At 39.9% G+C, this 27,047-nt stretch overlaps 1 protein-coding gene across 15 annotated transcripts in view; it reads left to right on the top strand.

The window, feature by feature from the left end:
- The window catches only part of CDC42BPA (CDC42 binding protein kinase alpha), a 329,438-nt gene that overhangs the window by 89,530 nt on the left and 212,861 nt on the right, over positions 1-27,047 (top strand). For all 15 annotated transcript variants that reach the window (XM_032317331.1, XM_032317316.1, XM_032317323.1 and 12 more), the window contains exons 3-4: positions 14,131-14,214; positions 20,659-20,754. In XM_032317331.1, coding sequence (XP_032173222.1) covers positions 14,131-14,214; positions 20,659-20,754 — 180 coding nt within the window. The remainder of the gene's footprint in view (positions 1-14,130; positions 14,215-20,658; positions 20,755-27,047) is intronic.

Below are 27,047 nucleotides of genomic sequence, written 5' to 3' on the forward strand. Positions count from 1 at the left end.
CTTTTGAACTTCTAAAAAACACTATTGGAAAAGTGAAAAGATGGGAGAAAATATTTTCAGAGTAAATATCTGAAAATGGTCTAATATCCAGGAACCTATAAAGAACATTTGCAACACACCAGTAAATTGCAAATAACATAACTAAAAAATTGACAACTAATTTTAATATGCATATCTTCAGTGAGATATATGAATGATCAGTAAGCACATGAAAAGATGTCCAGCATCGTTAGTCATTTGGGAAACACAATTCAGGGATTAGGGGATATCACTATCATCCAGCAAGATGGCTGTAATTAAAAAGACGGCAAGCTTTGGTGAGGATATGGAAGGACTGGAACGCTTTCTTGTACCTTGCTGGCGGGAATGTAAAGTGTGCAGCTGCTGTAGAAAACATACAGTCCAGGGCACCTGGGTGGCTCAGTTGGTTAAGTGTCTGCCTTCGGCTCAGGTCGTGGGCCTGGGGTCTTGGGGTTGAGTCCGGCATTGGGCTTCCTGCTCATTGGGGGAGTCTGCTTCTTCCTCTCCTCCCTGCTTGTGCTCTCTGTCACTATCTCGGTCTCTCTTGAACAAATAAATAAAAAAAATCTTTAAAAAAAGTTCAGTCCAGCAATCCAATTTTCAATCCAGCAATCCTATTCCGAAATTTATACCCAAGAGAAATGAAAACAAAGCATACACACAAAACCTGTATGTGAATATGCATAGGAACCTTCATCATAAGAGCCAAATAAATAAATAAATAAATGAAAATGGGAACAGTCTGTGTGTTTGTAAACTGAAGACTGTGAACACAGGTGGTCTATCCATCCACTGGTATCTTGTTCAGCCACAAGGAAAGAGATACTTGTATCTGCTGTGGTGTGGGTGAATCCTGAAATCATGCTAAGTAAAATTAATCAGACATAAACAGCCACTTATTAGCTGTTCTATTTGTATGAAACATCCAGAATAGGCAAATCCATAGAGACTGAAAGTAGATTAGTGGTTTTCAGGGGCTGATGGGAAGGGGGCGTGGAGGCATGCTTGCTTCTGGGTATGGGGTGTTTTGTAGAGAGTGATGAAAATATTCTGGCATTAGACAGTGATGATTATACAGCCTTGTGAATATACTGAAAACCAGTGAATTGTACACTTTAAAAGGGTGAATTTTATAGTATATGAATTATGTCTTAATTTTTTTTAAGTGAAGACAAAATAAAGAACCTTTAGGCAAAGAGAAAACTGAGAAAATCTGTCATCAGTAGACTTACACTAAGGGAAATACTGAAGGGAATCTTCTGGCAGAAAGAGAATGATCCTAGATAAAGCACAGGGATGTAGGAAGGGCCAGAGAGCTTCAGAAAGGGTAAATGTGGCTTTTGATGACGGCATAAAATAGTCATAGTAGTCCACGTATGTACATTTAGGTTACATGACCACAATGGCACAGTGGGTAGGAGATGGGGAAGTGGATTAAATGTACTCGAAGATCTAATGACTGTCTGGGAGGTGGTAAGAATACTAATTTGAATCTGTAAATTGTAATCTTTAGGATAGCCAGTGAAAGGAAAATACTAGTATGTATAATGAGTTATAGAGGTGGAAAATAAATGATGGGAAATACAGCAGATAGTGAGCAGATAGGTTAAATCAAAATTTTAGTATACCCAATTTTTAAATTTTATTATATCCCACTGTCATAGCTTAGTATGGCCTAATTAATTGCTTTTATGGATACAGAGCAACAATGGACAGAAGTAAAAGGGTACACATGGGAGCCTCATAGTAGGAGATTTTAGCACACTGATTAATATCTCATAGAAGTAGGCAACAGTAAGGAAAAAAAGATGTGAACAGCTACAAACTCAGTTGATGTAGAACACTATACTCAACCACCGATGAACCCTCCTTTATGTCCAGTATATGTGGCGCGTTTAGCATTTACTAGTGCATAGATGTGCAATTAATTTTTTTGTATAAGGACCTTATGTCCTGTGACTGTTACAAATCTACTTACTAGGTTTGGTTTCCTGTTCTGTTTTTTACTTTTCATGCTGCGTAGTCTTTATTTCCCGTCCCTTCCTGCTCTCCAGGCACTGAAGTGCAAGATCAGTCTCCAGAGTCCAGGGTGAAAGCCGGCTGTGCTTGCTTGTCCTCTAGGATTCTTAGATGTGCTTCGTTTTGAGACTGTGCCAGGTTCCTTCATCTCATCTATGAAAAGTGTTTAAAATGTTGTTCTCATAGTTTATCACATTTATGTTGTTTAGGAAGCTTGTTCAACATACGTAATCTTCCATACCACCAGAAATAGACTCAAAGTATGTGCGTCCAGGTAGCTGTAGTGGTTTCCAGAGTACAGCCTCCCCACTGATTACTAGTGGACAAGTGTCTTAATTCACCTTCGTTCGTCATTTGGACAGAAGTGGAGGGAATTACTCCTCTTTGCTTTTCAATACTTACGTCTTGACGCCAAGAGAGATGGTAGAACCTTTTTGCTTTTGGGGTAGAGTATTTCCATTTCCATTTACTCCTAACTTCTGAGCCCTAGGGGACTCAAGAGCAGAGTGAATTTGTCCACACTCTCAGCTCTTTTGATACAGTTCCTCCAGATACTTTGAAATGACTGCTGCCTTATATCTAAGGCCAATATTAATGGGTCTGTGTTTTCAAAGAAAGCAGAGGTCCCTGCTGAACAAAATGTATTTCCTTATCACCTGTTGCTTCTTTAAAATCATTCCATGGGCTCCTGGGTGGCTCAGTCAGTTAAGCATCTGACTCTTGATTTTGGCTCAGGTGATGATCTCAGGGTCACGAGATCGAGCTGGGCATTAGGGTCCATGCTGAGTGTGAGATTCTCCCTCTCTGCCCCTTCTCTTCCGAGTAAGTAAGTAAATGAATAAATAAAATCTTAAATCATTCCATATATGGAAGTCAGTGACATAATTGATGGCAGAATGCAATCCATAAGGAAACTGAATGGGAGAATGAAATCTGTCGGTGGAATGCATTTATAAAAATGGGAGTAAAGATGTAAGATACTTTTATCTTTCTGATGGGAAAGGGGAGAACCCCTGTCCAACTGCTTCCTAATATATACACTTTTAACTTCTCAGTTGCTTATTTCTGTGCTTAATGTTGGTCTTCTCCAGTGGGCTGCTAGTGAAGGCAGGGATTGAATTTCTTTATTCATTATACTAAGTACTTAGCACAATGCTTTTAAACATAATTTTCCCTATTAGATTAGAAGCAGAAAAAAATGAGGCTCTTTTTTTCCTTTCATGATTCTCTGTTATGACTAATGAAAGTAATACTTTCTAATCATGTACTGTAATCCAAATATGTTCCATGCCCTTGGTTAGAGTCACTGTCTAATTAGCAAGAGGGAAAATGGCACATGACCTTGAGATCTACTTCTAACATTTTCAGGCTTTTCTTTCTAATGTTATTTCTATTCATGGATAGTAAAATTGGAAGTTTTGTCAACACTTATATCTAACTGGCTTTTCTTACCAAATAGTTTTAAGTCTTCTCCCCATGTGTTGAAATATTTCTTGGCAAACCTGGTTTCTCATGGCTCCATAGAAGTCCATAATGTGACTGTTCTGTAATTGACTCAACGGTAACGTTAAGCTAGAATGTGTGCTTTGTGAATATAAGGATATTCATTTCTCTGCAGTACTGAGGCACTTAACTACAGAGTCTAGGACATGCTAGGCATTCAATACGTATTTGTAAAATGAATGAATGAATATTTAGGTGGTTATATTTTTTCTGTATTATAAAGGATACTCTTCATAGTGTGTCTGCACATGATGCTTTCAGTGCATTTCAAATGATTTTTAAAAAAAGATTATTTATTTATTTATTTGACAGAGAGAGAGAGAGAGAGAGATCAATCACAAGTAGGCAGAGAGGCAGGCAGAAAGAGAGAGAGAGAGAGGAGGAAGCAGGCTCGGCAGAGAGCCTGATGTGGGACTCCGATCCCAGGACCCTGAGATCACGACCTGAGCCGAAAGCAGAGGCTTAACCCACTGAGCCACCCAGGCACCCTCAAATGATTTTTTTAAAAATATTTTATTTATTTGTTTGACAGGCAGAGATCACAAGTAGGCAGAGAGGCAGACAGAGAGAAAGGAAGGGAAGCAGGCTTCCTGCTGAGCAGAGAGCCTGATGTGGGGCTTGATCCCAGGACCCTGGGATCATGACATGAGCCAAAGGCAGAGACTTTAACCCACTGAGCCACCCAGGTGCCGTGCCCCTCAAATGATTTTAATAAATAATTGGTTGCAGAATTAGAAGAGGATCTTGCTGGTTGTAAGGGTATGGCCAAAGTTATAGGATTTCAGAGTAGTTTTCTTTTCTCTATGAAATAATTTAATCAGTGGCTATTTTTTTAATACTTTGATTTTATAAGTTTTCTATAATTATATTCTATTAGAATCAAAAGAGGTTTTCCAAAAATTTTAATTGAAGTGAATTTTCTTCAATTGAGGGAGCAGTTAGGGATCTTATGAGTGGAATATAGAATTTCTGGTGGTGGTGGTTGGAAGATCACTGGAATATGAGTAATGGGCCGTGCTATGCTAAGGAACATTATTCGGTGGGAATGGGAGAAGACCAGAGGGCTGTAGGTAGAGGCACGAGAGTTGGAACAACCAGGAGGGGTAGTACCAGTGATAGTGTTGAGGAAGGAGTGGAGAGAGAAGAGACCAGAGGCATGGAAAGCCTGGATTTCTCTCCTCATCCCCACATCTAATTCACCACCAACTTAAATACTTATCCTAAGTATTTCTTGAATTTTCTTGAATTTTTTCCTCTCTTCCCCAGTTGGGTCATTGGTGTCTTTAACCTCAGCTTCTCGTTTCTTTCCATCCTTGATTGAACCCACTCGCCATAAAGCTGCTAAAGCGATCTAAGTAAAGCCAGCTCTGAGGAATGGCTTCCTGTTATTCATATTTTAAGTTCCTAGTGATGAACACATCATGCAAGCTCTTCCTTATTGGGATACTTCAGCCTCATTTCCTTCTATTCTCTGCCAGGGGAGAAATCTTTCCTTGTCCCTGAACATCCTCACCCCTCTCCCCTACACAGGTATTTCCAGCTTCTGTTTCTTGCTCATCTGTATCCCCTTCCCAGAATCCCCTCCTCCAGTCAAATCCCCCAGGACTCCCTTCTCCGGGGTGCATTGTGTAAGACCTCAGGTGTCAGTCACCTCTTCCAAAACACTTTAACAGATGTATTCACATAGTACCTCCCTCCCCCACTCTCACCTTTTGGGTCAGGAATCTGTCTTCTGTGCTTTTAAAAGGATCTTATTTTTACCTCTTTCAGGTTGTCCTGTAATTCTTCAGGTATGTTTCCCACATTAGAGTGTGAGATTTTTGAGGGCAAGAGCTCTTTTATTTTTGTATTCTCAGCAGTTAGCATAATGTCTGGCATATTATCAGGTGGTCAAAAAGGTTTTTGGTATCATTTTCTAGTTGAAATAATGAGGTGTTGAACCAGGCTGGTGGCAGGTGGGAGGGACAGATTGGAAAGAAGTCACTTGGTTGTCAGAGATGAGCTATGGGTGGAGCTCATGGACGATTGAGGTGTGCAGCTTAGTATGTGAGTTTGCTATATAGATAGGTTTTGACTTGCTGAATTTGAAATATTTGCTGAATAGTAGGCAGTTAGAAATAAGGGCATCAATATTAGGAGATCAGGATTTAGGAGTCATGAGCGTATAGACTCATGAGCTGGGCACTTGGGGTAGATACACAAGTCAGGAGAGGGGAGGGCATCTAAAAAGCCAGAGTAGGGGTCGTTGGGGAACAGTTATCAAGTCAAAGAAAAGTAGGAGAGTATACTGATTGTCAGCAGTGTTTGGTGATGAAGAAGGTTTGAAGCAGATGAGAAATGAGAACGGGAGATTTTATTTGGAAATTAAGTCATTATGGATCTTGGAGAGAATAATTTTGGTCGAGTAGAGGGAAATAGAAACTAGATGGAAGTAAGTGATTGTAAGAGGCTGGGAAGCAAATAAATGAGGAGCAAGTGGCAAGAGCAAGCGCATACTACTCTTTAAAAATGTGCTTCATGGAGAAATGATGCGTTATGGAAAAGGGATGTAGTAACGGCTCCTTGAGGAGAGGGTGGTAGTGGGTCAGTTTTTTTGTTTAATTTTTTGGTTTTTGGGTGAGAGAAGGTCTCGGAAAAGTTTACCAATTGATATTCAGGAAGCGGAAGAAAGGGGTGCTTGAAGTCTAGAAAGAAATCTTTAATGGAAAAAGGGTAAGAAGGAAGGAGAGGGTCTGGGATCAAGATCTCAGGTGGTATCATTAGCCTTGAGAGTCATGGGGACATTTCTTCCCTGGGTTAAAAATGAAAAGAAGTGAGGATATGTAGAAGTACAGAGACTTTTAAAGATGGTATGAGGGAATGCGAAGGATCTACTTTCTAGGAAGTAGGTCCCCAGGTCTTTAATTGTGGGGTGACAAGTAGATAGGACAGGTGGCACAGGCCATTTTAGAAGATTGGAAAGGGACAGAGAATTAGTGGTGGGACTGAAGATAGATTTTAGGGCTCAGTGGAGGTTGAGCTATGGAAGGAAATAAAGCAATAATAAAAATATTTAAATAATTTTTTTCCATAAAATAGACTGGAAGAAAGGATAGGGCACTAAAGTATTATTGATACTTATACAGTGGGTTAAGTGAGGCCCATAGCCAAGTCCAGGGATGTTTGCCCTACAGGTCTGCTGCTTGGGTGGGTTAAAGGGCCGGGGCATGTGCGGGACACATGGCAGCGTGGCCGTGGGGACCGGGAGCAAGTCCCGCCTGGCCTGGGCTTCTGCCGTTAGATCTCCAGAGTCAAGTCAGAGTCCCCAGCGCACGACTGAGGGTATTTGAGATTTCGTGTGAGAAGGTTTCTTCCCCCCGCACCTTTCTTTCCTTTCCTTTTTTATTCTTGCAGTATATGAGTATCAGTAAAATGTGTAAATAAAAGCAACAGATTGCATGTAATTTATTTTAAGACTGAATTTTGAATAGAAAAGTAGTATTGCTGGATTCTGAGCTCTTAATGCATAGTTATTCATTCCTGATAAAAGCGCTCTGGCGGCCTTTCCCACCCTGTATTTCTCAACCCAGAGATTCTAAAATGCAGAGACAACCCTTACGAGGTAGCTATTTCTTCCAAGGTATTTTGTCTTCTCTCAGGAATTTGTAAGTAGGTTTATAGATGCCTCTAGCTCACCTCTGGCCTGGATATCTGATAGGAGTGACATTTCTATCAATTATGCTTTTTCTTAAAAGAAAAAAATGATGAAAATAAAAGCAGAAGTTAGGGAACTCCTTCAAGAAATGCATACATCAAGGGAAACACTAAATGAGCCGAGACCTAATAAAAAATCAGCAGCTCTACCAGTTAAGAACCTTCTCACTACGACTCACTTGTCAGTTACTGCTTAACTTAACGCTGGGTTTTCCTTTTTGCTTTCAGGAAAACCTTTAACTTACGCCCTGGGTGTTGCGTGTCCACAGCTTCCTGGTGGCTCACCGCTTCCGCCTGCTCCAGCCTTGCTCCGGCAGCTTCAAGGCTTCTGGGCTTCAGAGCTTGGTGGGAGAGCTTGCTGCTTTGGCCTGCTACCCCTGCTTCAGGTGTCAAAAAGCTTTTAATTAGCCTGCTTCCTCTACATACTACAACTAGGCCCTTCGGTGTCTGCATAGCCTAGTCCTAGTGTCTGAGGGAGAATTATTTTGAGCTGTTCGTTCTTCTGTAAACATTCTTGTACCCTGGTTCTCTGGGGATTCGAGGGAGTAAAGGCAGCATGAGGTTCTCCTGCATGGTTGACCTTTGACTGCCCCGCGCACACAGGGCTGGTTCTCAGTCCACTGGCATATGCCGTGCGGGGCACGCTGTGTTTGTGCAGCCTTTGTCTGTTCTGAGGGGTCGATGCCCGTCCTGGCCCAGTTTTTAAATGTTCTGATGGTTGCTACTGTATGTATAAATTGTGTCTCCAAGGAAAGGATACCTCCAACTGTTCAGTGAAATCTTTGTAGTGTTTTTAGTTTGCTTGTTAAAGAGACTATTTTTCCCCCCCAGTAAATATTTGAACACAAACCTATCACTGACGGAGCATTATAAAAAACAAGCACACTGATTTCCATGCATATTAACAGGGATGACCGTTAACATGTCAAAAGGTGCCAAGATGATGGGGTGATGAGTGGGAGATCTCTTTAGGGCCTGTAGAAGGTTTAGTACTTACAGTAGTAAAGGGCAGTAGCTGTCACCGGGGAGTGAGTGATGTGGGACTGCCTGGAGGGCGGTGTGGGAGCTCAGCCCAGTGCCAGGCACAGAGCACGTGTTCTGTACATGAGGCTTGTTCTTGTGATTTTATCATTAGTAGTAATAATAAATGATGGTAGACATTATACATTGGAGATTTTTAAAGAAAGGAGATAAAGACGAAGTTGTGAAGTGAGACTTTAAAAGCCACACATGTCATTAAGAGAGCAGCATGGGATAGAATAATCCCAGACACACTTAATCTTAAAACACACAATTGTTGGGGCACCTGGGTGGCTCAGTTGTTGGCGGTTGCCTTTGACTGAGGTCCTGATTTAAGAGTCTTGGGATCGAGCCCTGCATTGAACTTTCTGCTTATCGGGAAGCCTGCTTCTTCCTCTCCCACTCCCCCTGCTTGTGTTCCCTCTCTCAGTGTCTCTCTCTCTGTGTCAAATAAATAAATAAATAAATCCCACGAATGTGTGTCTTACCATAATGGCTTATGTTTTTAAAAATATTTATTTATTTATTTTAGAGAGCCAAAGCATGAACCAGGGGAGGGGCAGCAGGAGAGAGAGTCTCAAGCAGACTCCCCGCCGAACATGGAGCCTGACCTGGGGCTCGGTCCCACAACCCTGGGATCATGACTTGAGCTGAAACCAAGAGTTGGATGCTTAACCAACCGAGCCAACCAGGTGCCCCATAATACCTTGTTTACCTCGAGTTTCAGTGTCAGTTTAGTAGTGTACTTGAAGCTGATAATATTGATGCCTTAATTGTTTGTTAAATAATAAGAGCAAAGGGGAAGAGGAAGCGGGAGATGGTATAGAACGTGTGGCAGAGTAGTGACTGTTCAGGAAGGAACTCTTCTCAGTTCAGTTTGAGAGAGCATATCATGTGATTTTACTGGGGGAGTTTGAGAGAGCAGATCATGTGATTTTACTGGGGGAGACTACTTGAGACCTGGGAATAAGTGCAAAGGCCCTGGGTTGGGATTGAACCAGGTGAGCAGTGTGTTTGGAGCGGAGTGAGCTAGGAGGAGAGAGCATCCGAGATCTGGAAGGTCAGAAGACCAGAATATGTTGGCCTTGTAAGTTATAGCAGGTTGACTTTTACTTGGAGGTTTGGAGCAGAGGAGCGTCACCAACTGAGATACGTCGAAATGGGATTGCTAGGACTGCCAAGGTTGAGAATAGATCCTGGGGGTTAAGGGCAGAAGTGGAGGGGCCGGTAGGGCCATCCAGGCTGGATGCAAAGGCAGGTTTGTTGGAATGGGTCAGAGAAGGTACAGTGAATTCTGGATGTGCTGAGTGTAGACTAGATTTGAGAACTGCATGTGGGAACTGTTTTTGGAGATTGAAATTCTATTTAATACAGTGGGATAAATCCTCTGTTATGTGTTGTAGCTGTAAGTGCAGACACTTAAACTGTGTGTAAGAACTCATTCGTTGATGTGTGTTACTTACTGACTTCTTCCTGTCATGTTGGCAGTTTTTCCAACATTATAGTTCTTTCAGTATGAAGCCTTTAAACAGGCATGTCTATGTTTGGCATTTTTTAAAAACTACATCTTTGTTTTGTGTTAAATTTGTGGTCTTCCAGTCTATACCAAGAGTACTATTTCTTTTGATCAAATTAAGTAAGAAAGGGCATTTTAACATACATGACCTCTTGTATATCAGTTAATGTGGTTCTTGAGAATCTAGAACCTGAAGTTACAGTCCTGGGAGGAGCCTTTTTTTCTGAGTTTTTCCTTCTACTGCCACAAACACGAAAATGATCTGTAGTGTTAGAGGAGAAAAGCAAGATGAGTTTTATTTTACTTCAGCATTTCATCAGCTTCATGGTCTTGTCTTACTATGTCATCAGCTTAGGCATTCAAGAATATTTCCTGAACTGACATTTAAAAATTTCATTACATCCCACCACATTCCAGAGAAGGCTGAAGGCAGCTCATGAACCTGTCATAGGTAGTGTGGAGAACGGTTTTCACGGTGCAACATTGTGGAACTCTGATGACCACATGTGTGCAGCATGGCCCCCACCAGCCACACTAAGCACCCAAGTAATTGGCGGTCACTTCCTGACCACGGTGAGGTGTGGTATGTCACATGATCCCATTCCGTGCTTCAGATTGTGCCTGGTCCACACAGAAAATACAGGAAAGGGACGAGAAATCATCTCACCGAGAAATTCCTGATCTTTCAACATTTTGGTGCCTACCTTTCTCTGTATTCATCTGGCATAGGTATGTATTTTGTGTATATACAGAAAAAAAAATCCGTATGCAAACTTTAATAAACTTCTTACCAGTGAGACATTCTGCATTTTTGCTTATTAAATAGTGTTCCTTAACAATATTTTTAAAAATATGATTAATTTTCTGTTTTGTGACATATTTACTAAATCTCATCTTTCAGAATATTTTTTTTAAATATTTTATTTATTTATTTGAGAGAGAGACAGTGAGAGAGAACATGAGCGAGGAGAAGGTCAGAGAGAGAAGCAGACTCCCCGTGGAGCTGGGAGCCTGATGCGGGACTTGATCCCGGGACTCCGGGATCATGACCTGAGCCACCCAGGCGTCCCATCTTTCAGAATATTTAAGTTATTCCCAATATGTTACTGTTGGAAACCACCACTCTTGAATAAATGTTGTGGCTTCATTTTTATTTGTATATATTTCCACTTGAGGATATTCCTAACTATATTTCTATGTATCAGGGTACCAAGTTATTAGAAGTTGAAGAGGTCGGAGTTTCCCATTTCACAGTTAAAGGAATTGAATAAATTGGAATATATAATGTCTGCTGTGTGCTGGGGGGTAGGGCAAACGGAAGGTTAAGAGATTGGGCTACAATGTGCTTATTTACTAGCTAATAGTACCTGGGGTTATTGGACACTGCTAAGTAGTAAGCACTTTCTACTTGTATGAATTATTTTCATCTTTGTGACAGTTATATAAGATGATTACTATTAGTAAGACTGTTACATTGATGAGAAAACTGAAATTTTGAAAGGTTGCATTATTTGCCCAGAGCTACACCGCTAATGGCAAAGCCGGGATTAAAACCTGGGTGGTCTGGCTGCCGAGGGCATGCAGTTTCCGCTATCCTACCGCTAGCACGGCGGTACGTGCTAGCTCAGCGTCTGAGTCTTTAGGACATGCTCATTCCCCGCACCGTGCTATAGACCAGAGGTGGTTTTGGTTCCAGTATTGTTTAGATTTTAGAAAGGTGATTTAGTACACATGCTCTGTTTTATGAAGGACTCCCGTTGGGGTTTGGAGCAGCACCTGTAAAGCAGACGCATTGGTGTTTCTACAACGAAGCATGCTTGTCTTTACACTAAATGAGATTTAACCCCCCCCCCCCAAAAAAAACTATAATTAGCCCAATGTCAGTACCTGCTGTCAAATGAATTGTGAAAACCTTCTGGCTTTAGCATTGCAGGTAAGGGATTGTGGGACCTACATAGAAGTCTCAAAAGAGTGTCCGGCGTAGAGAGCACACTTAGTGTGTGCTGCTGGGTACTACTACTATGACTCTCACCAGGTATCATCAGAGCCTTACATCCTCAAGCGCAGAGAGCTGGTGAGACTCACAGCTAGGAGTAGTCTTTCTCATAAGGACCCGAGGAGGGGAAATCTTAAGTCTTAGAGTCTTTCAGCCATTCTTCCCTAAATCAGAATAAGGACGGCTTAAGCAATAGATAGATGTCCTGAATATAAGTGTGTTAAGCTCAGAGCTCCTGTTGTCTGTCTGTACTCTCAACGTACAGTGTGAGTCTAAAGAGCAGCTAAACTTGTGTTTCTAGCCTTTCAGAGGTTTGGCTCTTGATGACAGCCCCCATTTTCTTCCCCCATCTTTTTGGGGATATAATTGACGTATAACATTGTGGAGGTTTAACGTGTACCAAGTGATGATTTCAAACATGTGTATATTGTAAGATGATTACCATAGTAAGTTACTATCACCTCACTTAGGTTTTTTGTGTTTTTTTTTAAAATTTGTGAGAACATTTAAGATCTTTTCTCTAAGCAACTTTCAAGTATACAGTACAAGACTGCTAACTATAGCCACTGTGCTGTATATCACGCCACCAGAACATATTCATCTTACAACTGGAGCTTTGTACACTTTGACCAACATCTCCCCATCTCCTCTATCCCCTGGCAACCCTCATTCTATTCTCTGATTTTATGACTTGGACTCTTCTAGATTCCACATATAAATGAAATCATACAGTAGTTGTTTTTCTATGTCTGGCTTATTTCACTTAGCATATTCTAGTTTACATAGTATTACACAGTGATCTTAATTATGTGATCTTACTACCCTTATTGCAGTCTGATCCAAATATAAAATTACTAAATGCTCCTAATATGTACATTTGCTGTTAAGATTTTAAAATTTTCCAGATTCATCCATGTTGTCATAAAAACAGGATTCCCTTTTTTTATGGCTGAATAATATCCCATTGTATATGTGTGCCACATTTTATTTATTCATTTGTTGATGGAATTCAGGTTGTTTCTGTGTCATAGACAGCCCCCTTTCTATAACCCATGAACCCACTGGGAGAACAGTTTAACCGATCCATCATTTCTGCAGATAGGACCAGAAATGAGTGAAGACTAAAGTGATTGCACTTGAAATCGAGCTATTCCTCTTTCCCACCATTTTAACTGATAAAAAATTGTAATCACAAGTCATTATAACCGTTTATGAGGATTATCAAGAAATATTCTATTTTATATACAGTGATTTTAATTATATGATCATATTACTTTTATTGCAGTCTAACCCAAATATAAATTCATTAAATGTGCCTAAAATGTACATCTCCCATTAAGATTTTAAAATTTTTGATACTTGAGTTAAACCTATTCTCTGTCCTCGGCAATAGCCCTTTGAACTATTTGAAGACATGCTATGTATAGTTTGTCCTCTCCTTCTTCATGTTAAGGTAGTACTTGTCCTCCTCTTCCTAGCCCCCAGGAACTGGAAACAAGCTTAGTCTCCCGCTCTGCTGTGCCTTCGCAGCCCTGCAGTGTCCCCTGTGAGCTGGAAGGTTCCTCTGAGATTAGCTAGTCACACCGAAGCAGAGAGGTAGAAACAGCAATGGAATCAGTTTGTTGAGGCTTATTTATTTATATTTGTCAGTTTTTTGATCCCTTACTAAAATTCAAAATACAAAAAATACTTGTTCCTTTTAGTGTTGGAAAGGAATGTGTGAAGTCTACAATTTGTTGAGCTGTTAGCCTTAACCTGATCTTCAGGAGTGGTTTGTGTGTGTGTGTGTGTGTGTGTGTGTGTGAGTGTGTGTGTGTGTGTGTGTGTGTGTGTGTGTGTATGTGAGAGAGAGAGAGAGAGAGAGAGATAGGGGTTGTCGTACAGTGGGTAAGAATATGTGGTGTGAAAAATAATATCATTTTCAGTTTATTTTATATTATTTGATTCCCATGAAACTTATTTGTTTTGGCAGCTGCCTTCCCTTATAGCATTGTGTTGGAATTTGGCACGTGGTATTCACTAAGCTCTAGTTTATTTCAGTGTTGTACATTTTAGTAAATTTCCTAGTGATAGTAGATGTTGAGTTTAAATTCCAGAGCAGAGAACTTGAAAAGGAATGTATAATATACAATCACTTGATACAGGGTTAAAAATACATGTATTTATTTGGCACATGTTTACTAATGTAACTTTTTCAACTGACAATATTATTTGATTTCGGATCTTAGAGTATGAACTGCATGGAAATCATTGATAATGTTGGTATTTATTTTCTTACAGAGAGGAAAAAGAAAAATGGATGACTGAAAAAAGTTTTATTTGTTACATTGTCATATATTAAAAGTTGTATTTCTTTTTCTAGGTTGCTGTAGTGAAACTAAAAAATGCAGATAAGGTATTTGCCATGAAAATATTGAACAAATGGGAAATGCTGAAAAGAGCTGAGGTAAGATTTTAATTATTGGAATATTTAAATAATGTTTCAGAAATAATTTTAGAGATCTATGAAATTATAAAGCCAATAGATCCTTAAATATCATTTAGTAACATTGTACCTTTGGTGGCATTATTTTTAAGACCTAAGACAAGTTCCACAATTTACAATTGTGATATAGTGATGATAAAAGTTATAATTCATAAAAAAAAAGTTATACTTCCTGACATTTAGCTCATATTGCCTGAACGCTGGATGTGGGGCTTGTATATTTATGTGAAAAGGAGGTGTGGAAACCAGTTTATTTTATAGGAAGAAATTTTGCAATAATGGATTTCCAACTTGACGTAACTTGTTTATATTATTCCACATTTATCCATGTTGTGCTCAAAGTGGAAGTCAGCAGGAATTTTGAATGTGCCCTTTAAGAAGTCTCTCTCTCGGGCACCTGGGTGGCTCAGTGGGTTGGGCCTCTGCCTTCGGCTCAGGTCATGATCTCAGGGTCCTGGGATCGAGCCCCACATCGGGCTCTCTGCTCAGCAAGGAGCCTGCTTCCTCCTCTTTCTCTCTCTGCCTGCCTCTCTGTCTACTTGTGATCTCTCTCTGTCAAATAAATAAATAAAATAAAATAAAAAAAAGAAGAAGTCTCTCTTTCTCTTTTTTTTTTTTTTAAAAAAGATTTATTTATTTGACAGACAGAGATCACAAGTAGGCAGAGAGGCAGGCAGAGAGAGAGGGGGAAGCACCAAGCAGAGAGCCCAATTCAGGGCTCAATCCCAGGATCCTAGGATCATGACCCAAGCCGAAGGCAGAGGCTTTAACCCACTGAGCCACCCAGGCTCCCCAAGAAATCTCTTGATTGCTAGATACACAGTTAAATTTTTGTTTTTTATATTATTTGAAGGATGGTAGTAAAATCTGCCAGTGTTTTTATGTTGATGCTGGATAGCTGGTATGGTCTGGTTGGAACTGACATTACACATAGATTTGGGGGGATTCTGGGGATCTCCTGCCGTGGGAGATCATGGTGAGTGGCCAGATGGGGTAGGGCACTCAGGGGCCTCAGGGTGGAAGTATTTTAGTATTTGAACTTGTAGGAGGATCAGACTGTTGCATAGGCTCAACAGTAGCTCTGGAGGTTCGGAAGATCTCTCTAAGAAGAAATTAGCTCTTTGAAATCTTTCTTTGACTCCGGGCCACCTCCCGCAGGACATGGCATTGGGATCGTAGAGCTTCTGCAACTGAGGCAGACTGTGAGGGAGCTGACAGAGTTGTCAGAAGCTGGAGCAACAAGTCTTATTAGTAAGAAAGAGTAAATAAATCTGTTCTAATTGTTTCATGGAAATCATAATTGTAGTCCATTTAGTGTTTCAGCATTAGAAGTTTTAAAAATTGAGTTAAAGTTTGCACTGTTTTCTATGAAGTTGGTATGTTCTGGAGAATTAGAAGAAAAAGGAAGGATCACTGGGTTAGCTTACATTATAGAAGAAGTGGCAAAATTGAAGATAAAACAAGGAATTGGAAATTAAATTATTTTGTTGAATTAACATTAGTATATATATTCCCTTTCTAGGATGAGATGGAATAAATGTATTTCTTCCTATCCCTCCCATTAAGAACAGTTTTAAGGACCCTGGACATTATATAGAAAACAAATTTAAGGAGATTCTGCAAGGCAGAGAGGAGGAGGTGGACTTTGGAGCCTGAGAAGCAACACTCATTCTGTGAAGCCTGTATTATTCCAATAGAAGACCTGACAGGGACCATACAGAGAAAATTAAAGGCCAGAGTGCCTCATGAGCATGATACAAATAACCTTAACAACATGTTAGCAAATAGAATTAAGCAGTGTGTAAAAAGACTTGTGGGTACAACATGACTGAGTGGGTTTTACTTCAGGGACACAAAGCTGGTTCAGTATTTAAAAGGAGCTCTCCTTAAACTACCTGAAGGAGTGCATGTATTGCACGGAACACTGGGTGAGGTACATAAACAATGATTTTTGAAACACACACAAATAAAATTAAATTAAATTTAAAAAAACTGCTTGAAACTTTCCTCTTTTAGGAAGAAATTCGACACTGAAATTTTTGCATAGAGCTTCATTTTGAAGTAGAGTGGAATTGTATTTCTGTGCTTGACTTATCAAGTCCTTTTTTAAACACATGTTTAAATAGGGTTTTAAATAGAATAGAGTTTTTTTAAACATATGTTTAAATTCTGGCCATGACTTATCCAGCTTTGGAAAACTGAGCCTATCAGTGATGTTTAATAACTTACAGTTAAGCAGCGAAATGTCTTGATTTTTGACCTATGCGTTGTTGATGCTTTAAATACTTTAATTTTTTTTTTAAGATTTTATTTATTTATTTGACAGACAGAGATCACAAGTAGGCAGAGAGGCAGGCAGAGAGAGAGAGGGAAGCAGGCTCCGATGTGGGACTCGATCCCAGGACCCTGAGATCATGACCTGAGCCGAAGGCAACGGCTTAACCCACTGAGCCACCCAGGCGTCCCGATGCTTTAAATACTTTTTCAAAGATCTACCCCTGACCTGTTGGCTGCATTTATTTCCATTTAAGATATATCACAAATAAATGATTAGTGAGACATGTATCATTGGAAGGTAGCGGGATACCCTCTCTCTTTCTGTACCTGGGCGGCTGAGTTTTGCTAACTAACTTTATGGGTACAGAGGTCGCTGTCACTGCCCGTTTATCATTCACAAACTCTGTCAGTGCGTCAGCAGTCCCTTCCCTTCTCCTGATCTGTGATGGCATCTGAAGAAGCTCTATGACCTCCAGTAACCCCTTGTACATATTTATTACATTTTCATCTATTTAGATACTCTGTTTTTAACAGGAGGATGTTAAAAAATGTTTTAAAAGGGGAACCCTCCTGCACTGTTGGTGGGAATGCAAGCTGGTGCAGTCACTCTGGAAAACAGCATGGAGATTCCTTAAAAAGTTGAAAATAGAGCTACCCTATGACCCAGCAATTGCACTACTGGGTATTTACCCTAAAGATACAAATGTAGTGATCCGAAGGGACACGTGCATCTGAATGTTTATAGCAGCAATGTCCACAATAGCCAAACTCAGGAAAAAGCCTAGGTGTCCATTAACAGATGAATAGATAAAGAAGATGTGATATATATATATATATATATGAATGAATGAATGGGAGTATTATGCAGCCATCAAAAGAAATGAAATCTTGCATTTGCAGCAACGTGGATCGAACTAGAGGTGTTACGCCAAGTGAAATGAGTTAGTCAGAGAAAAACAGTTATATGATCTCACTGATAGGAGGAATTTGAGAAACAAGACAGAGGATCATAAGAGAAGGGAGGGAAAAATGAAACAAGATGAAACCAGAGAGGAAGACAAACCATAAGCGACTCTTAAACTCAGGAAACAAGTTGACGGTTGCTAGAGGGGAGGTGGTGGGGGGATGGGGTAACTGGGTGGTGGACATTGGGGAGGGTATGTACTATGGTGAGTGCTGTGAATTGTGTAAGACTGATGATTCACAGACCTGTACCCCTGAAACAAAAATACATTATATGGTAATAAAAAAATTGTTTAGTTTTTTTTTCTTAAAGGTATAAGTAGACATTATTATAGCCTTTATCCACATGGAGTGATGAACCTTGTGCACGTGCATCGTGGTTTGGTTAATATCGATCTGAAACAGGGTTTCTCAGCAGTGGCACTTGTGACATTTGGGGCCAGATGATTCCTTGTGGACCCTTGTGGGGTCTGTCCTGTACTTTGTAGGATGTGTAGCAGCCTCTTTACAGTAGATTGTCGTAACCCCCACATCCCCGGTTCTGATGACTGAGGACAATGTGACCTATTGAAGCAGAAAAGGACACAATGCTTTACATCTGAACTCAGTATCTGAGGCATTAATAGGGATAGTTTAACACCTAAGTACTTATGAATAGAGTCATATGATGTCTAGGATTTGCTTCAGAAAAAACCTTGTACGTGTACACATGTGTATTCTTATGCATGGAGGGAGGGTGGTATGTGAAAGGTGCTGGACAGGAGTTGAGGGACGGGTTGAGGGGGAGGGGGTGTTGATGAAGCAGGATTGAACAGTAACATCATTGTTGAAGTTGGTTGATGAGGATGTTGTAGGGAGGAGGGGGTTGTACTCTTCTCTCTTGTATGTGTTTGAAGTTTTAGGTCACAGTTTATATTTTTTATTTTTTTTAATTTATTTTGTCACTGAAACAGTTTGGAATAGATGAGAACGTACTAATGTTTAATCTGTTGACAAAATGTCTTTAGAGCTTTGTTGACTTTGGAGTCCCTAATCAGACGTTTACTAGAATTTAGCTGGAATGTCTGTGAGATTCCAGAAAGCTGTCATAATAAGATAGTCAGGAGCAAAGAGTCTTTTTGGCTCTGACCATCTTTACTCAGAACCATTAGCAGCAAATGAAAATCGTAGGTCACTTAAATTCTAAAACACAACTTAGCAGTGAGTGTGTCAAGCGGTTCTCTTTTACTGCAAAAGTGAACCAAAGCATAATGATGTTGATTTTAATAATCGAATTGTCAGGTCAATCTGCCCATTTCTTTGGTTTAAGGTTTAATTGTTTTAAAATTTTTCTCTGGTGCTATTCCGTGCATGACTTTGGAAGCTTCATTTGATCAAATAAAATTTATGGGAATACATGGAAAAAATTAAGCTGCCTAATTAGGGGATATTAATGTTAATTGTTTTGTATATCTTGGCTATTGAGTTTGTTTTATGGCAAATAAGTAACTAAGCCCTCCCTGCCTGTCAATCGAATACTGGGTGATGGCTTTTCAGCGTGCATGGACATGGTGCAGCCGTTAAGAATTAGGTAGTAGGTGAGTCTCTACTGATGTGGCAAACTGGTCAGTATATCATTACTTGAAAAAAAAAAACCTTACAGAGCACTGTGATCTGATTTGTATAAAGAAAAGAAAAACGAGGGGAAATGGGGTACCACACGAATATTGTGTGTGTGCATGTGCATGCACATGCTTACAGAACATGCTTACAGAGACCCAATTTTCTGAGAAGATACTTTGCAGAGTTATTGATGGTGACTTCTGGACACACAAGACCGTGTGAGTATGAGGTATGACTTAGGAGACTTGGGTTTCACTTTACCTTTCAGTTCTTCTTGAACTTGCTGACGTAGTAGATTTTTAAGTTAAAACTTTCAAGATGACAGATTATAATGTATTGTATAAAATTAGTATTTTTTTAGCCACATATTTCTAAGTATCTCTGGATGTACCTTTGTAATAGTGAAAATATGGTCTCAGAATAAATTAAAACTTTTACAAATCAAAAAGGAAAAGACAGTTCATTAGAGAAAATGGACAAAGGGAGTGAACAATTCAGAGACAAAATTCAGATGTCCTGTAAGCATGCGTGGAGCTGTTTATCTCTATGGAGAATTGGGAATATGTTGATGAAAAAAACATTGAGGTGTGGTTTTATACCCATCATATTGACACATTTAAGAGTCCAATAGTGCCAAATGCAGTTGAGGATGTGGGGTTGGGTAAGGGAGATTTCTATAGTGGGGTGAGAATAGTAATCAGTACACAGGAGAGAAAATTGGCTATGTCTAGTAAAGTGGAAAATGCTTATAGCTAGCATTTCAACTTCTAAGTATATGCCCTGGAGAGGCTCTTGTACATTTGTACAAATACATTCATTGCAACATCATAAAAACAAGATTGGAAGTAACCTATGTTTTCCTTGTTGGTTTGTGTACATAAATTCTGGTATATTCAGACAAGCAAATGCCATAGCAGTTGAAAACAGCCATCACTGAGTAAGAACTAATCAAATTGCAACAGGGTAGATAAAATTGTAACATTCATGTAAACTTTCAAAATGTAAAACAGTTGTGGTGTTTTGGACACATACATGTGTGATCAAAGCATATGAAGGGAAGAGCCTAGTATGCCCTAGGATTATTCATTTTATCAGGAGGAGATAGGGAAATGTATAAGGAAGGGGAAGACTACAATTTACTTGTGTTTTATTTCTTAAAAATAAAAAGAACAGAAGTAGAGATGGCAAAATGTTAATGTTTATATTATCTAAATGGTAGGTTGGACTGTGGTCATTAAATGCATGCGTGCTTTTTTTCTGTTTTTTTTTTTTAACTATAGCAGTATTTTTTAATATAAAATGTTTTGAAGTGTACTATTCCCATTGTCCACTTTCTGTGACAAAGTCTGATATGACTTTTCAACTAAAAGGATGTATTCCTTTTCTAGGACAGGAAGTATAATAAACATATTCCTTTTCCAGGACAGGAAGTATAATAAACATTTTCCTTTTCTAGAACTGAAAGTATAATAAACACATTAAGCCATTGTTTGCATAATATATATATACATATATATATAAAGTGTCCTCTGATTAAAAAACATCTTTGTTTTTCCTTTTCAGACAGCATGTTTTCGTGAAGAAAGGGATGTATTAGTGAATGGAGATAATAAATGGATTACAACTCTGCATTATGCTTTCCAGGATGACAATAACTTAGTAAGAATCATTTTTTATGTTTCTACATTCTTATTAAATTTTTATTGGCAGAATTTAGCATTATGCTCTTTTAAGCATTTTTAAATGTAATTTTTATTTAGAAAACCACTGAATTTCACAGCGTATAAATTGTGTATTTAATATGTCCCCCAGCCCCGGATAATTTGATAGCTTCCTACTAGAATTTTTTATGCTTTTTAATAAGCAAGTCCAAACTAAATCCAGACATTTAAATTCTGTAAGAGGTGCTCAGGATTTTTCTTTTCATGGTTTTCCCAATATATTTTATTTGTAATAGTCTATCACTGCTGGATTTACATATTTTTCAAAGTGGCCACGTGCTGCTTGAAGTAGAGAGCCACATGTAAAATTGAGGCTGCGTCTGATTTTCTATGGACATTATGAACCACGTGATGAAAGAAGTTGGGAACAAGGTCAGAGGAAAATCGAAATCCGAGAAGTGCTACTAATTGAAGATTGAAGGGGTAAAAAGAAAGGAACAGGAAATGAAGGTGGAACCCGCCATCACTGGGCCTGCTGTTCGAGGCTCTTCATCTTCGAGCCTGAATTTTCATTTCATGGTTTTTTAGCATACGTATGTTGAATTCCTGCTGTGTGCCAGATACAACACTGTGTATCAGGTTATAAAATTGGTAAGATAGGGGGACCTCGGTGACTCGGTCAGTTAAGCGTCTGCCTTCGGCTCATGGTTGTGATGTTGGGGTCCTGGGATTAAGCCCTGTGCTGCAGGGCTCCTTGCTCAGTGGAGAGTCTGCTTCTCCCTCTCCCTCTGCTACTCTTTCCCACCCCCCGCTCATGATTTCTCTCTCTCAAAATCTTTAAAAAAAAATTAATAAGATTTCTTACTCATGTGATAGCTGTTTATTGGATATGTGCCATCGGCTAGGCACTGTTTTCTAGATTCTGGAGATTCAGGAGTAAGAAAGACAAAGGATCTCTCTTCTTACTGTTCCAGACAATAAATCCAAAATCAGGCAAATAATATTCTCAGATTATTTCAGATGAAGAAAGTATAACATTTATTCAAACGAGGACTATTCTAAGACAAATACAAATTAGCTAAAGCAAGAAGGAGAAGTGGCAGAGAGGGCTTGGTGAGCCAAAGTGTGGAGGTTGAAGCTTGTTTTGTTCACACCGATGGAGGGTCAAATAAGGGGCTTGGAGATGGGGACGGAGAGTTGAGAGAGTCACATCATATAGCACCTTACATGTTAACGGTAAAGAAATTAGACTTTCACAGCCATGTTTTTTGGGTCATGGAGCTCTTGGGTATTTTTTAGAATGACTTTCTATCTGTAAGCCCCGACAGTGAGGCGTAGAGAAATGGAACGGCCCTGACTGGTCTCTTAGCTTCTTCCTTCTGCCTTCTGTCATGCTCACTCAGGTGTCCCTCACAGAGCCAAGTGTCAAACGGCTGTTTGAGGACCTTGCGGAGTTGTGGCAGCAAGGGACAAGATGGGTGTTTGGGGGACGAGAGGAAGCCAGTGTGATCACAGCGGCAAAACGTCAGGAGTACAGAATGGCGCTTCCAGAACTGTAGGGCGGCGCACTGAGGAGTTTGGACCAATTCTGAGTTCGAGGAGGGCCTCAGGGGAGAGAGTGGGTGAATCGGAGTTTTCCAGCGTCTGACTTGGGGGATTCGGTGCTTAGCAATGGATGAATTGAGTTGGAAAATATATTTGGGAAGGGAAAATATAGAGCAGAGGGAGGGTGATGGGTTTAATTTGATGTGCTTTGGGTTTGAGTTGTCATGTGACCCACGGAGGGGGTTAGGGCTCCTGAGGGTAAACAGCATTGTATCGCCTAGGCAGTCCTTATTTTCTGGATCAGCTTTTGGCCACCTATGGCCTGCAGTGCAAATTTGGCTCACCACCTATTTTTGTACAACCCAGCTAAGAATTTTCACATATTTGAAAAAAAAATATTTTGTGACATGTGTTATAAAATTCAGATTTCAGTGTTCATAAAATTCTGTTGGGACAAAGCTGTTCTTGCTGATGTGTACATTGTCAGTGGCTGCTTTTGCACGATGATGGCAGAGTCGGCCCATTTGACAGCAGCTGGCCCCGTGACACGCAGACACTGCATGTGTGTGTTACTCTCAGTGGGCTCAGCGGCCTACAAATTTCAGTGACAGTTAACAACTTGATAGCATTTCTGATGGCGTACGTCTTGCGATCCGGTGACATTTTATTATTCACGTCATTAATAGCGCACATGCAGACGTCACCAAGTCCGCTTTGCAGGCCCAGCGCAGTGCGGACGATACTGTTAACAAGTTAAATGCCAGCCTGGTGTGCCCGGGCTGCCACACCACAGCGGGCCTGCTGGACCGGCCAGCGTCCGTGGTGCCTTCCCAGCTCCCAGGAAGGCAGCAGTCAGGAAAATAAAAAATACAAAACAGTATCTTTTCACCGCAGAACTTCTTCACAAAAACCAAAATGAGCTCTAGTGAGCTTCTGAGTGGCTCATTTGTTAGCCAGGCAGGAAGACCATGTACCAGCAGTGAGTGAATTCAGTCACGTTTGACTGCTGCAGCCAAAGGAACATGTTCACAGAAAATAAACTTGTCTCACAGTATTCGCCTTTTGGGAGGACGGTTGCTTCAAGAATGGGGAGTGTTGGGAGCATGAGCGGTTGTTCTGAAAACCAGGAAGTGATTCTGAGCAGTCGCTTTTGGCTCTTGAGGTAGAAGAGGTTACAGGTCCTGCTCTTTTGTTGTGACTTGAGGAGGCGTGCTGAATTTGTGGTCCTGAGGAATCAGCCTTTGCTAATACTTGGTGTGGGACAATTATAGCCAATCGTATTTTCAGAGACGTTGAGGAAACCCTAAGTTGCTACAACCTGCCTTGGGATTTGCTAGTACGTATTATAAGAGAGAGTGGTGAAAGTGGGTGTGGAGTAGGAAGGGGCTTCATCAGACAGACTTACAAGTTATGTAAAAATATCAAGCGCCCAGAGCCCATGGATATTCATTGTCTCCTTAATCAGCAGGTAGTTTGCAGCAAACACTTGAATCCATCATTTGTTACTGAACCAGGAATATCACTGGTGGACTTCATTCAGTCTTTCGGAAATGAGTGTTACCATATCGATGAATTTTCGTCAGAAACCAAAGCTAAATGTCCTCACTTGCTCTTCGCTCAGCCATTCAGTGCTTTTGCAGTGTCAACATTTTGTTGCAGAGGGCCAAGATCGAAACATTTCTGAACAAAAAACCTCACCCTCACCCATTAGTATAAAATATTCAATAGCTTTGAAATTAGCTTTTCCTGTAGACTTGGTATGTTTTAAAAATAAGTTTTGCCTAAAATTGTAAGACAAAACAGCACTTACATCCAAAACTTACACTCTGGCGAAGTCATTTTGTCAGCGAACATTGTTGGAATTGCAAGTCATGTCAAATTGCTTTATCTAATTCTCATGCCATCAAAAGTAAAAAGAAATGAGATCTCTATTTCCACACAGATTTGCAGCACATAGACCTTTTGAGCTCACACTACAGTTAGCAGCAGTTTCTGGGATTTGATGCATGTGCTAAGGAAGTGTCTGTCCATAGTTCAAAAACCCAGTTACCGGCAGGTGTGACCTTCCACCTAACCTTTAGTTACAAGTAACGAATCTGCAGTGTATCAACATGCACTGAACACAAGTATCAGGAGAAAAATCGAATAGCATTCTCTAGACGCCTTCCAAGTAAGGAATGTGCTCTATTAAAATTAAACGCTCACGAATTGATACCAGTAGCCGTCATTGCAGAAGACATTTTCACATGAAACACATAAGTGCTGACACTCATTTCAGGTCAGCACTTGCAGTGGAACATTACCATAGATTCTGATGATGGGGAACACTGACTTTGAGCCCCAATGAAGCCAACGGTCATACTCTCCTACCCCACAAAAAGAATTACATTTTTCTGTTAATACACTTGTATTATAAAACTCACACTCAATTATTATTTAATTTTTACTTTTGCCAATAAAAATCTGTAGAAATTTGTTTTCTATCTTATTGTATATCTGGCTTTTTCTTCTGGGCCATCCACGCTTGAAGTGTTTACTATCTGGTCCTTACAGGAAAACTGGCCGGCTCCTATTGTAGATAACGGTGAATACTAGTAGTAAATGAGAATAACTGATGGGTGCTTGTACAGGGAGAAAAGTTTACCGAGAGAAGCCTGAACTGGAGGACCCAGTAAGGAGGAAACTAATGGGAATGTTCGAGCAAGAAAGAGAGTCCAGGTTCTATACCATGGAAATGAACGAAAGGGGAATTGGTCGTGGTGGAGGGAGATGGTTTCTCAGCCGTGTTAGACAGATTGGAGTGGTTTTTGAAACATAAACTGGAAATATTGTGCCTACACACAAATCCTATATTTCAGCCTCAATGGAATACCTCCAGTCCTGGACATTGTCTGTACTCCTCTGCTCTTTGCCTTTATTTCTGTTCTCCCTGGTACCTTTCATGCCAGTGCCCATTCCTCTCAGTCGGCCTGTTGAAGTCCAGCTAATATACCAGAATTGTCTAAAAGTCTTCTCCAGAATTCTCAGTTGGAGCTAATCTTTCTCACTGTGTTTCAGCTCGACACTACATTTTTTTTTTAGTACTGCCTTTAGATGAGTAACGTACATATATGTGCATCTCTAATTTGGGGGTACAGCTTAGGCTAAAATGTACTTAAAGTGCTGTGTAACTTAGTAGTCATGGAGCTGATCTGATTTCAGGCAGGTTCAGGGGTTCAAACAGTGTCATCACATTCCTTGTCTTTCTGTCCTTTACACACTTGCAGAGTGTGAGAGCAGCTTTCAGACTTCAGATCGTGATCGGCTGGTGGGTCATAAACTCAATTTAGTGGGTTAAAACCAGCATTTGAAAACTTTAATAAGGGGCGCCTGGGTTGCTCAGTGGGTTAAGCTTCTGCCTTCAGCTCAGGTCATGATCTCAGGGTTCTGGGATCGAGTCCCTCATTGGGCTCTCTGCTCGGCGGGGAGCCTGCTTCCTCCTCTCTCCCTCTCTGCTTACCTCTCTGCCTACTTGTGATCTCTCTCTGTCAAATAAATAAAATCTTTAAAAAAAAACTTTAATAAAATAGAAAATGATGGAGTTCAAGCAAGCAATAAGAAGGATTATTGCTTCATGACATTTATTTCTTTTATAATATGTATTGAGTCATCATATAAACTGTGTTATTGTGGCTTTTAGTCAGAATTGTTTAAAATTCATGATGTAGAGCTTTTCACATGCTAGTTGCTCTATTAAATTGAAAGGAGGGGTATTTGACTTGGATTTACCATACGTATGTGAGGTTTTGGGGATGAATGTATCAATTCAAATATACTCTACATAGGTTTGTCAGCAAAATTTGTAGGAGTAAATTAAACACAATCACGTACTTGGGTAGCAAATGTAGAGCAGTTTATTATGATGGATTTTTGAAAGCTTTTAGGTAATAAGAACTTAAATCCACTCTTACAGTGTTTTCTGTTGTAGGGAGGTGTAACTCTATAGAGTTACGGATTGCTTAAAAATCTGTATTTTGGGGCACCTGGGTGTCTCAGTGGGTTAAAAATCTGTATTTTGTTATAAACGTAGAAATGTATAGATGCAGAATAGTGTCCAAATACCAGATTTTGTATAGCAAAATTTTGCCTAATTTTCATTGACAGCCTGACATATCATTCTCTCTCTTCTGAGTGTAGCCTTACCTGTTCCCTTTGCATTGGACATTAGAATTAATATTTTTTTCCCCCAGAGGCATTTCTCCATGAGAAATAGTCTCTATATACCAGTCATTAATTATATTAGACTAAGTGTTACAATGTAACTGGAGCAGGACTGAAATTTACTCATGTGGTCAAATCTCCTGTAAATTGCCAATTTTTCTTATTTTAGGGCAAGCTTGTGGTATGGTAGTCTCAAGAGTAGAACTTTTGAATTAACTTGGTCATCATCAAAGATTTGCTTTCAATATTTATAGAATATTAGAATATAAAATCATTTAGAAATCTTGGCAAGTGTAGTTTTATACTTATTTCCAAAAAGGAAATTTTATTATACAGTTATTTTCCAAAATAATTATTATCTCTGATACCCCTGAAGTAGCCAAATAAGTAACACGGTCTGTAGTGTTACATGATTCAAGAGGCTGTGATGAATAATTGCACTTTGATTTATAACCTGCTGAAATATCTCTGCAGCCAGTTTGTGAAAAAATATATGGAATCATAGCAAACATGCATTTTTAGAAAACATTTTATTTTATTTTTTTC

The sequence above is a fragment of the Mustela erminea genome, chromosome 17 (genome assembly GCF_009829155.1).
Source record: "Mustela erminea isolate mMusErm1 chromosome 17, mMusErm1.Pri, whole genome shotgun sequence".
NCBI lineage: Eukaryota > Metazoa > Chordata > Mammalia > Carnivora > Mustelidae > Mustela > Mustela erminea.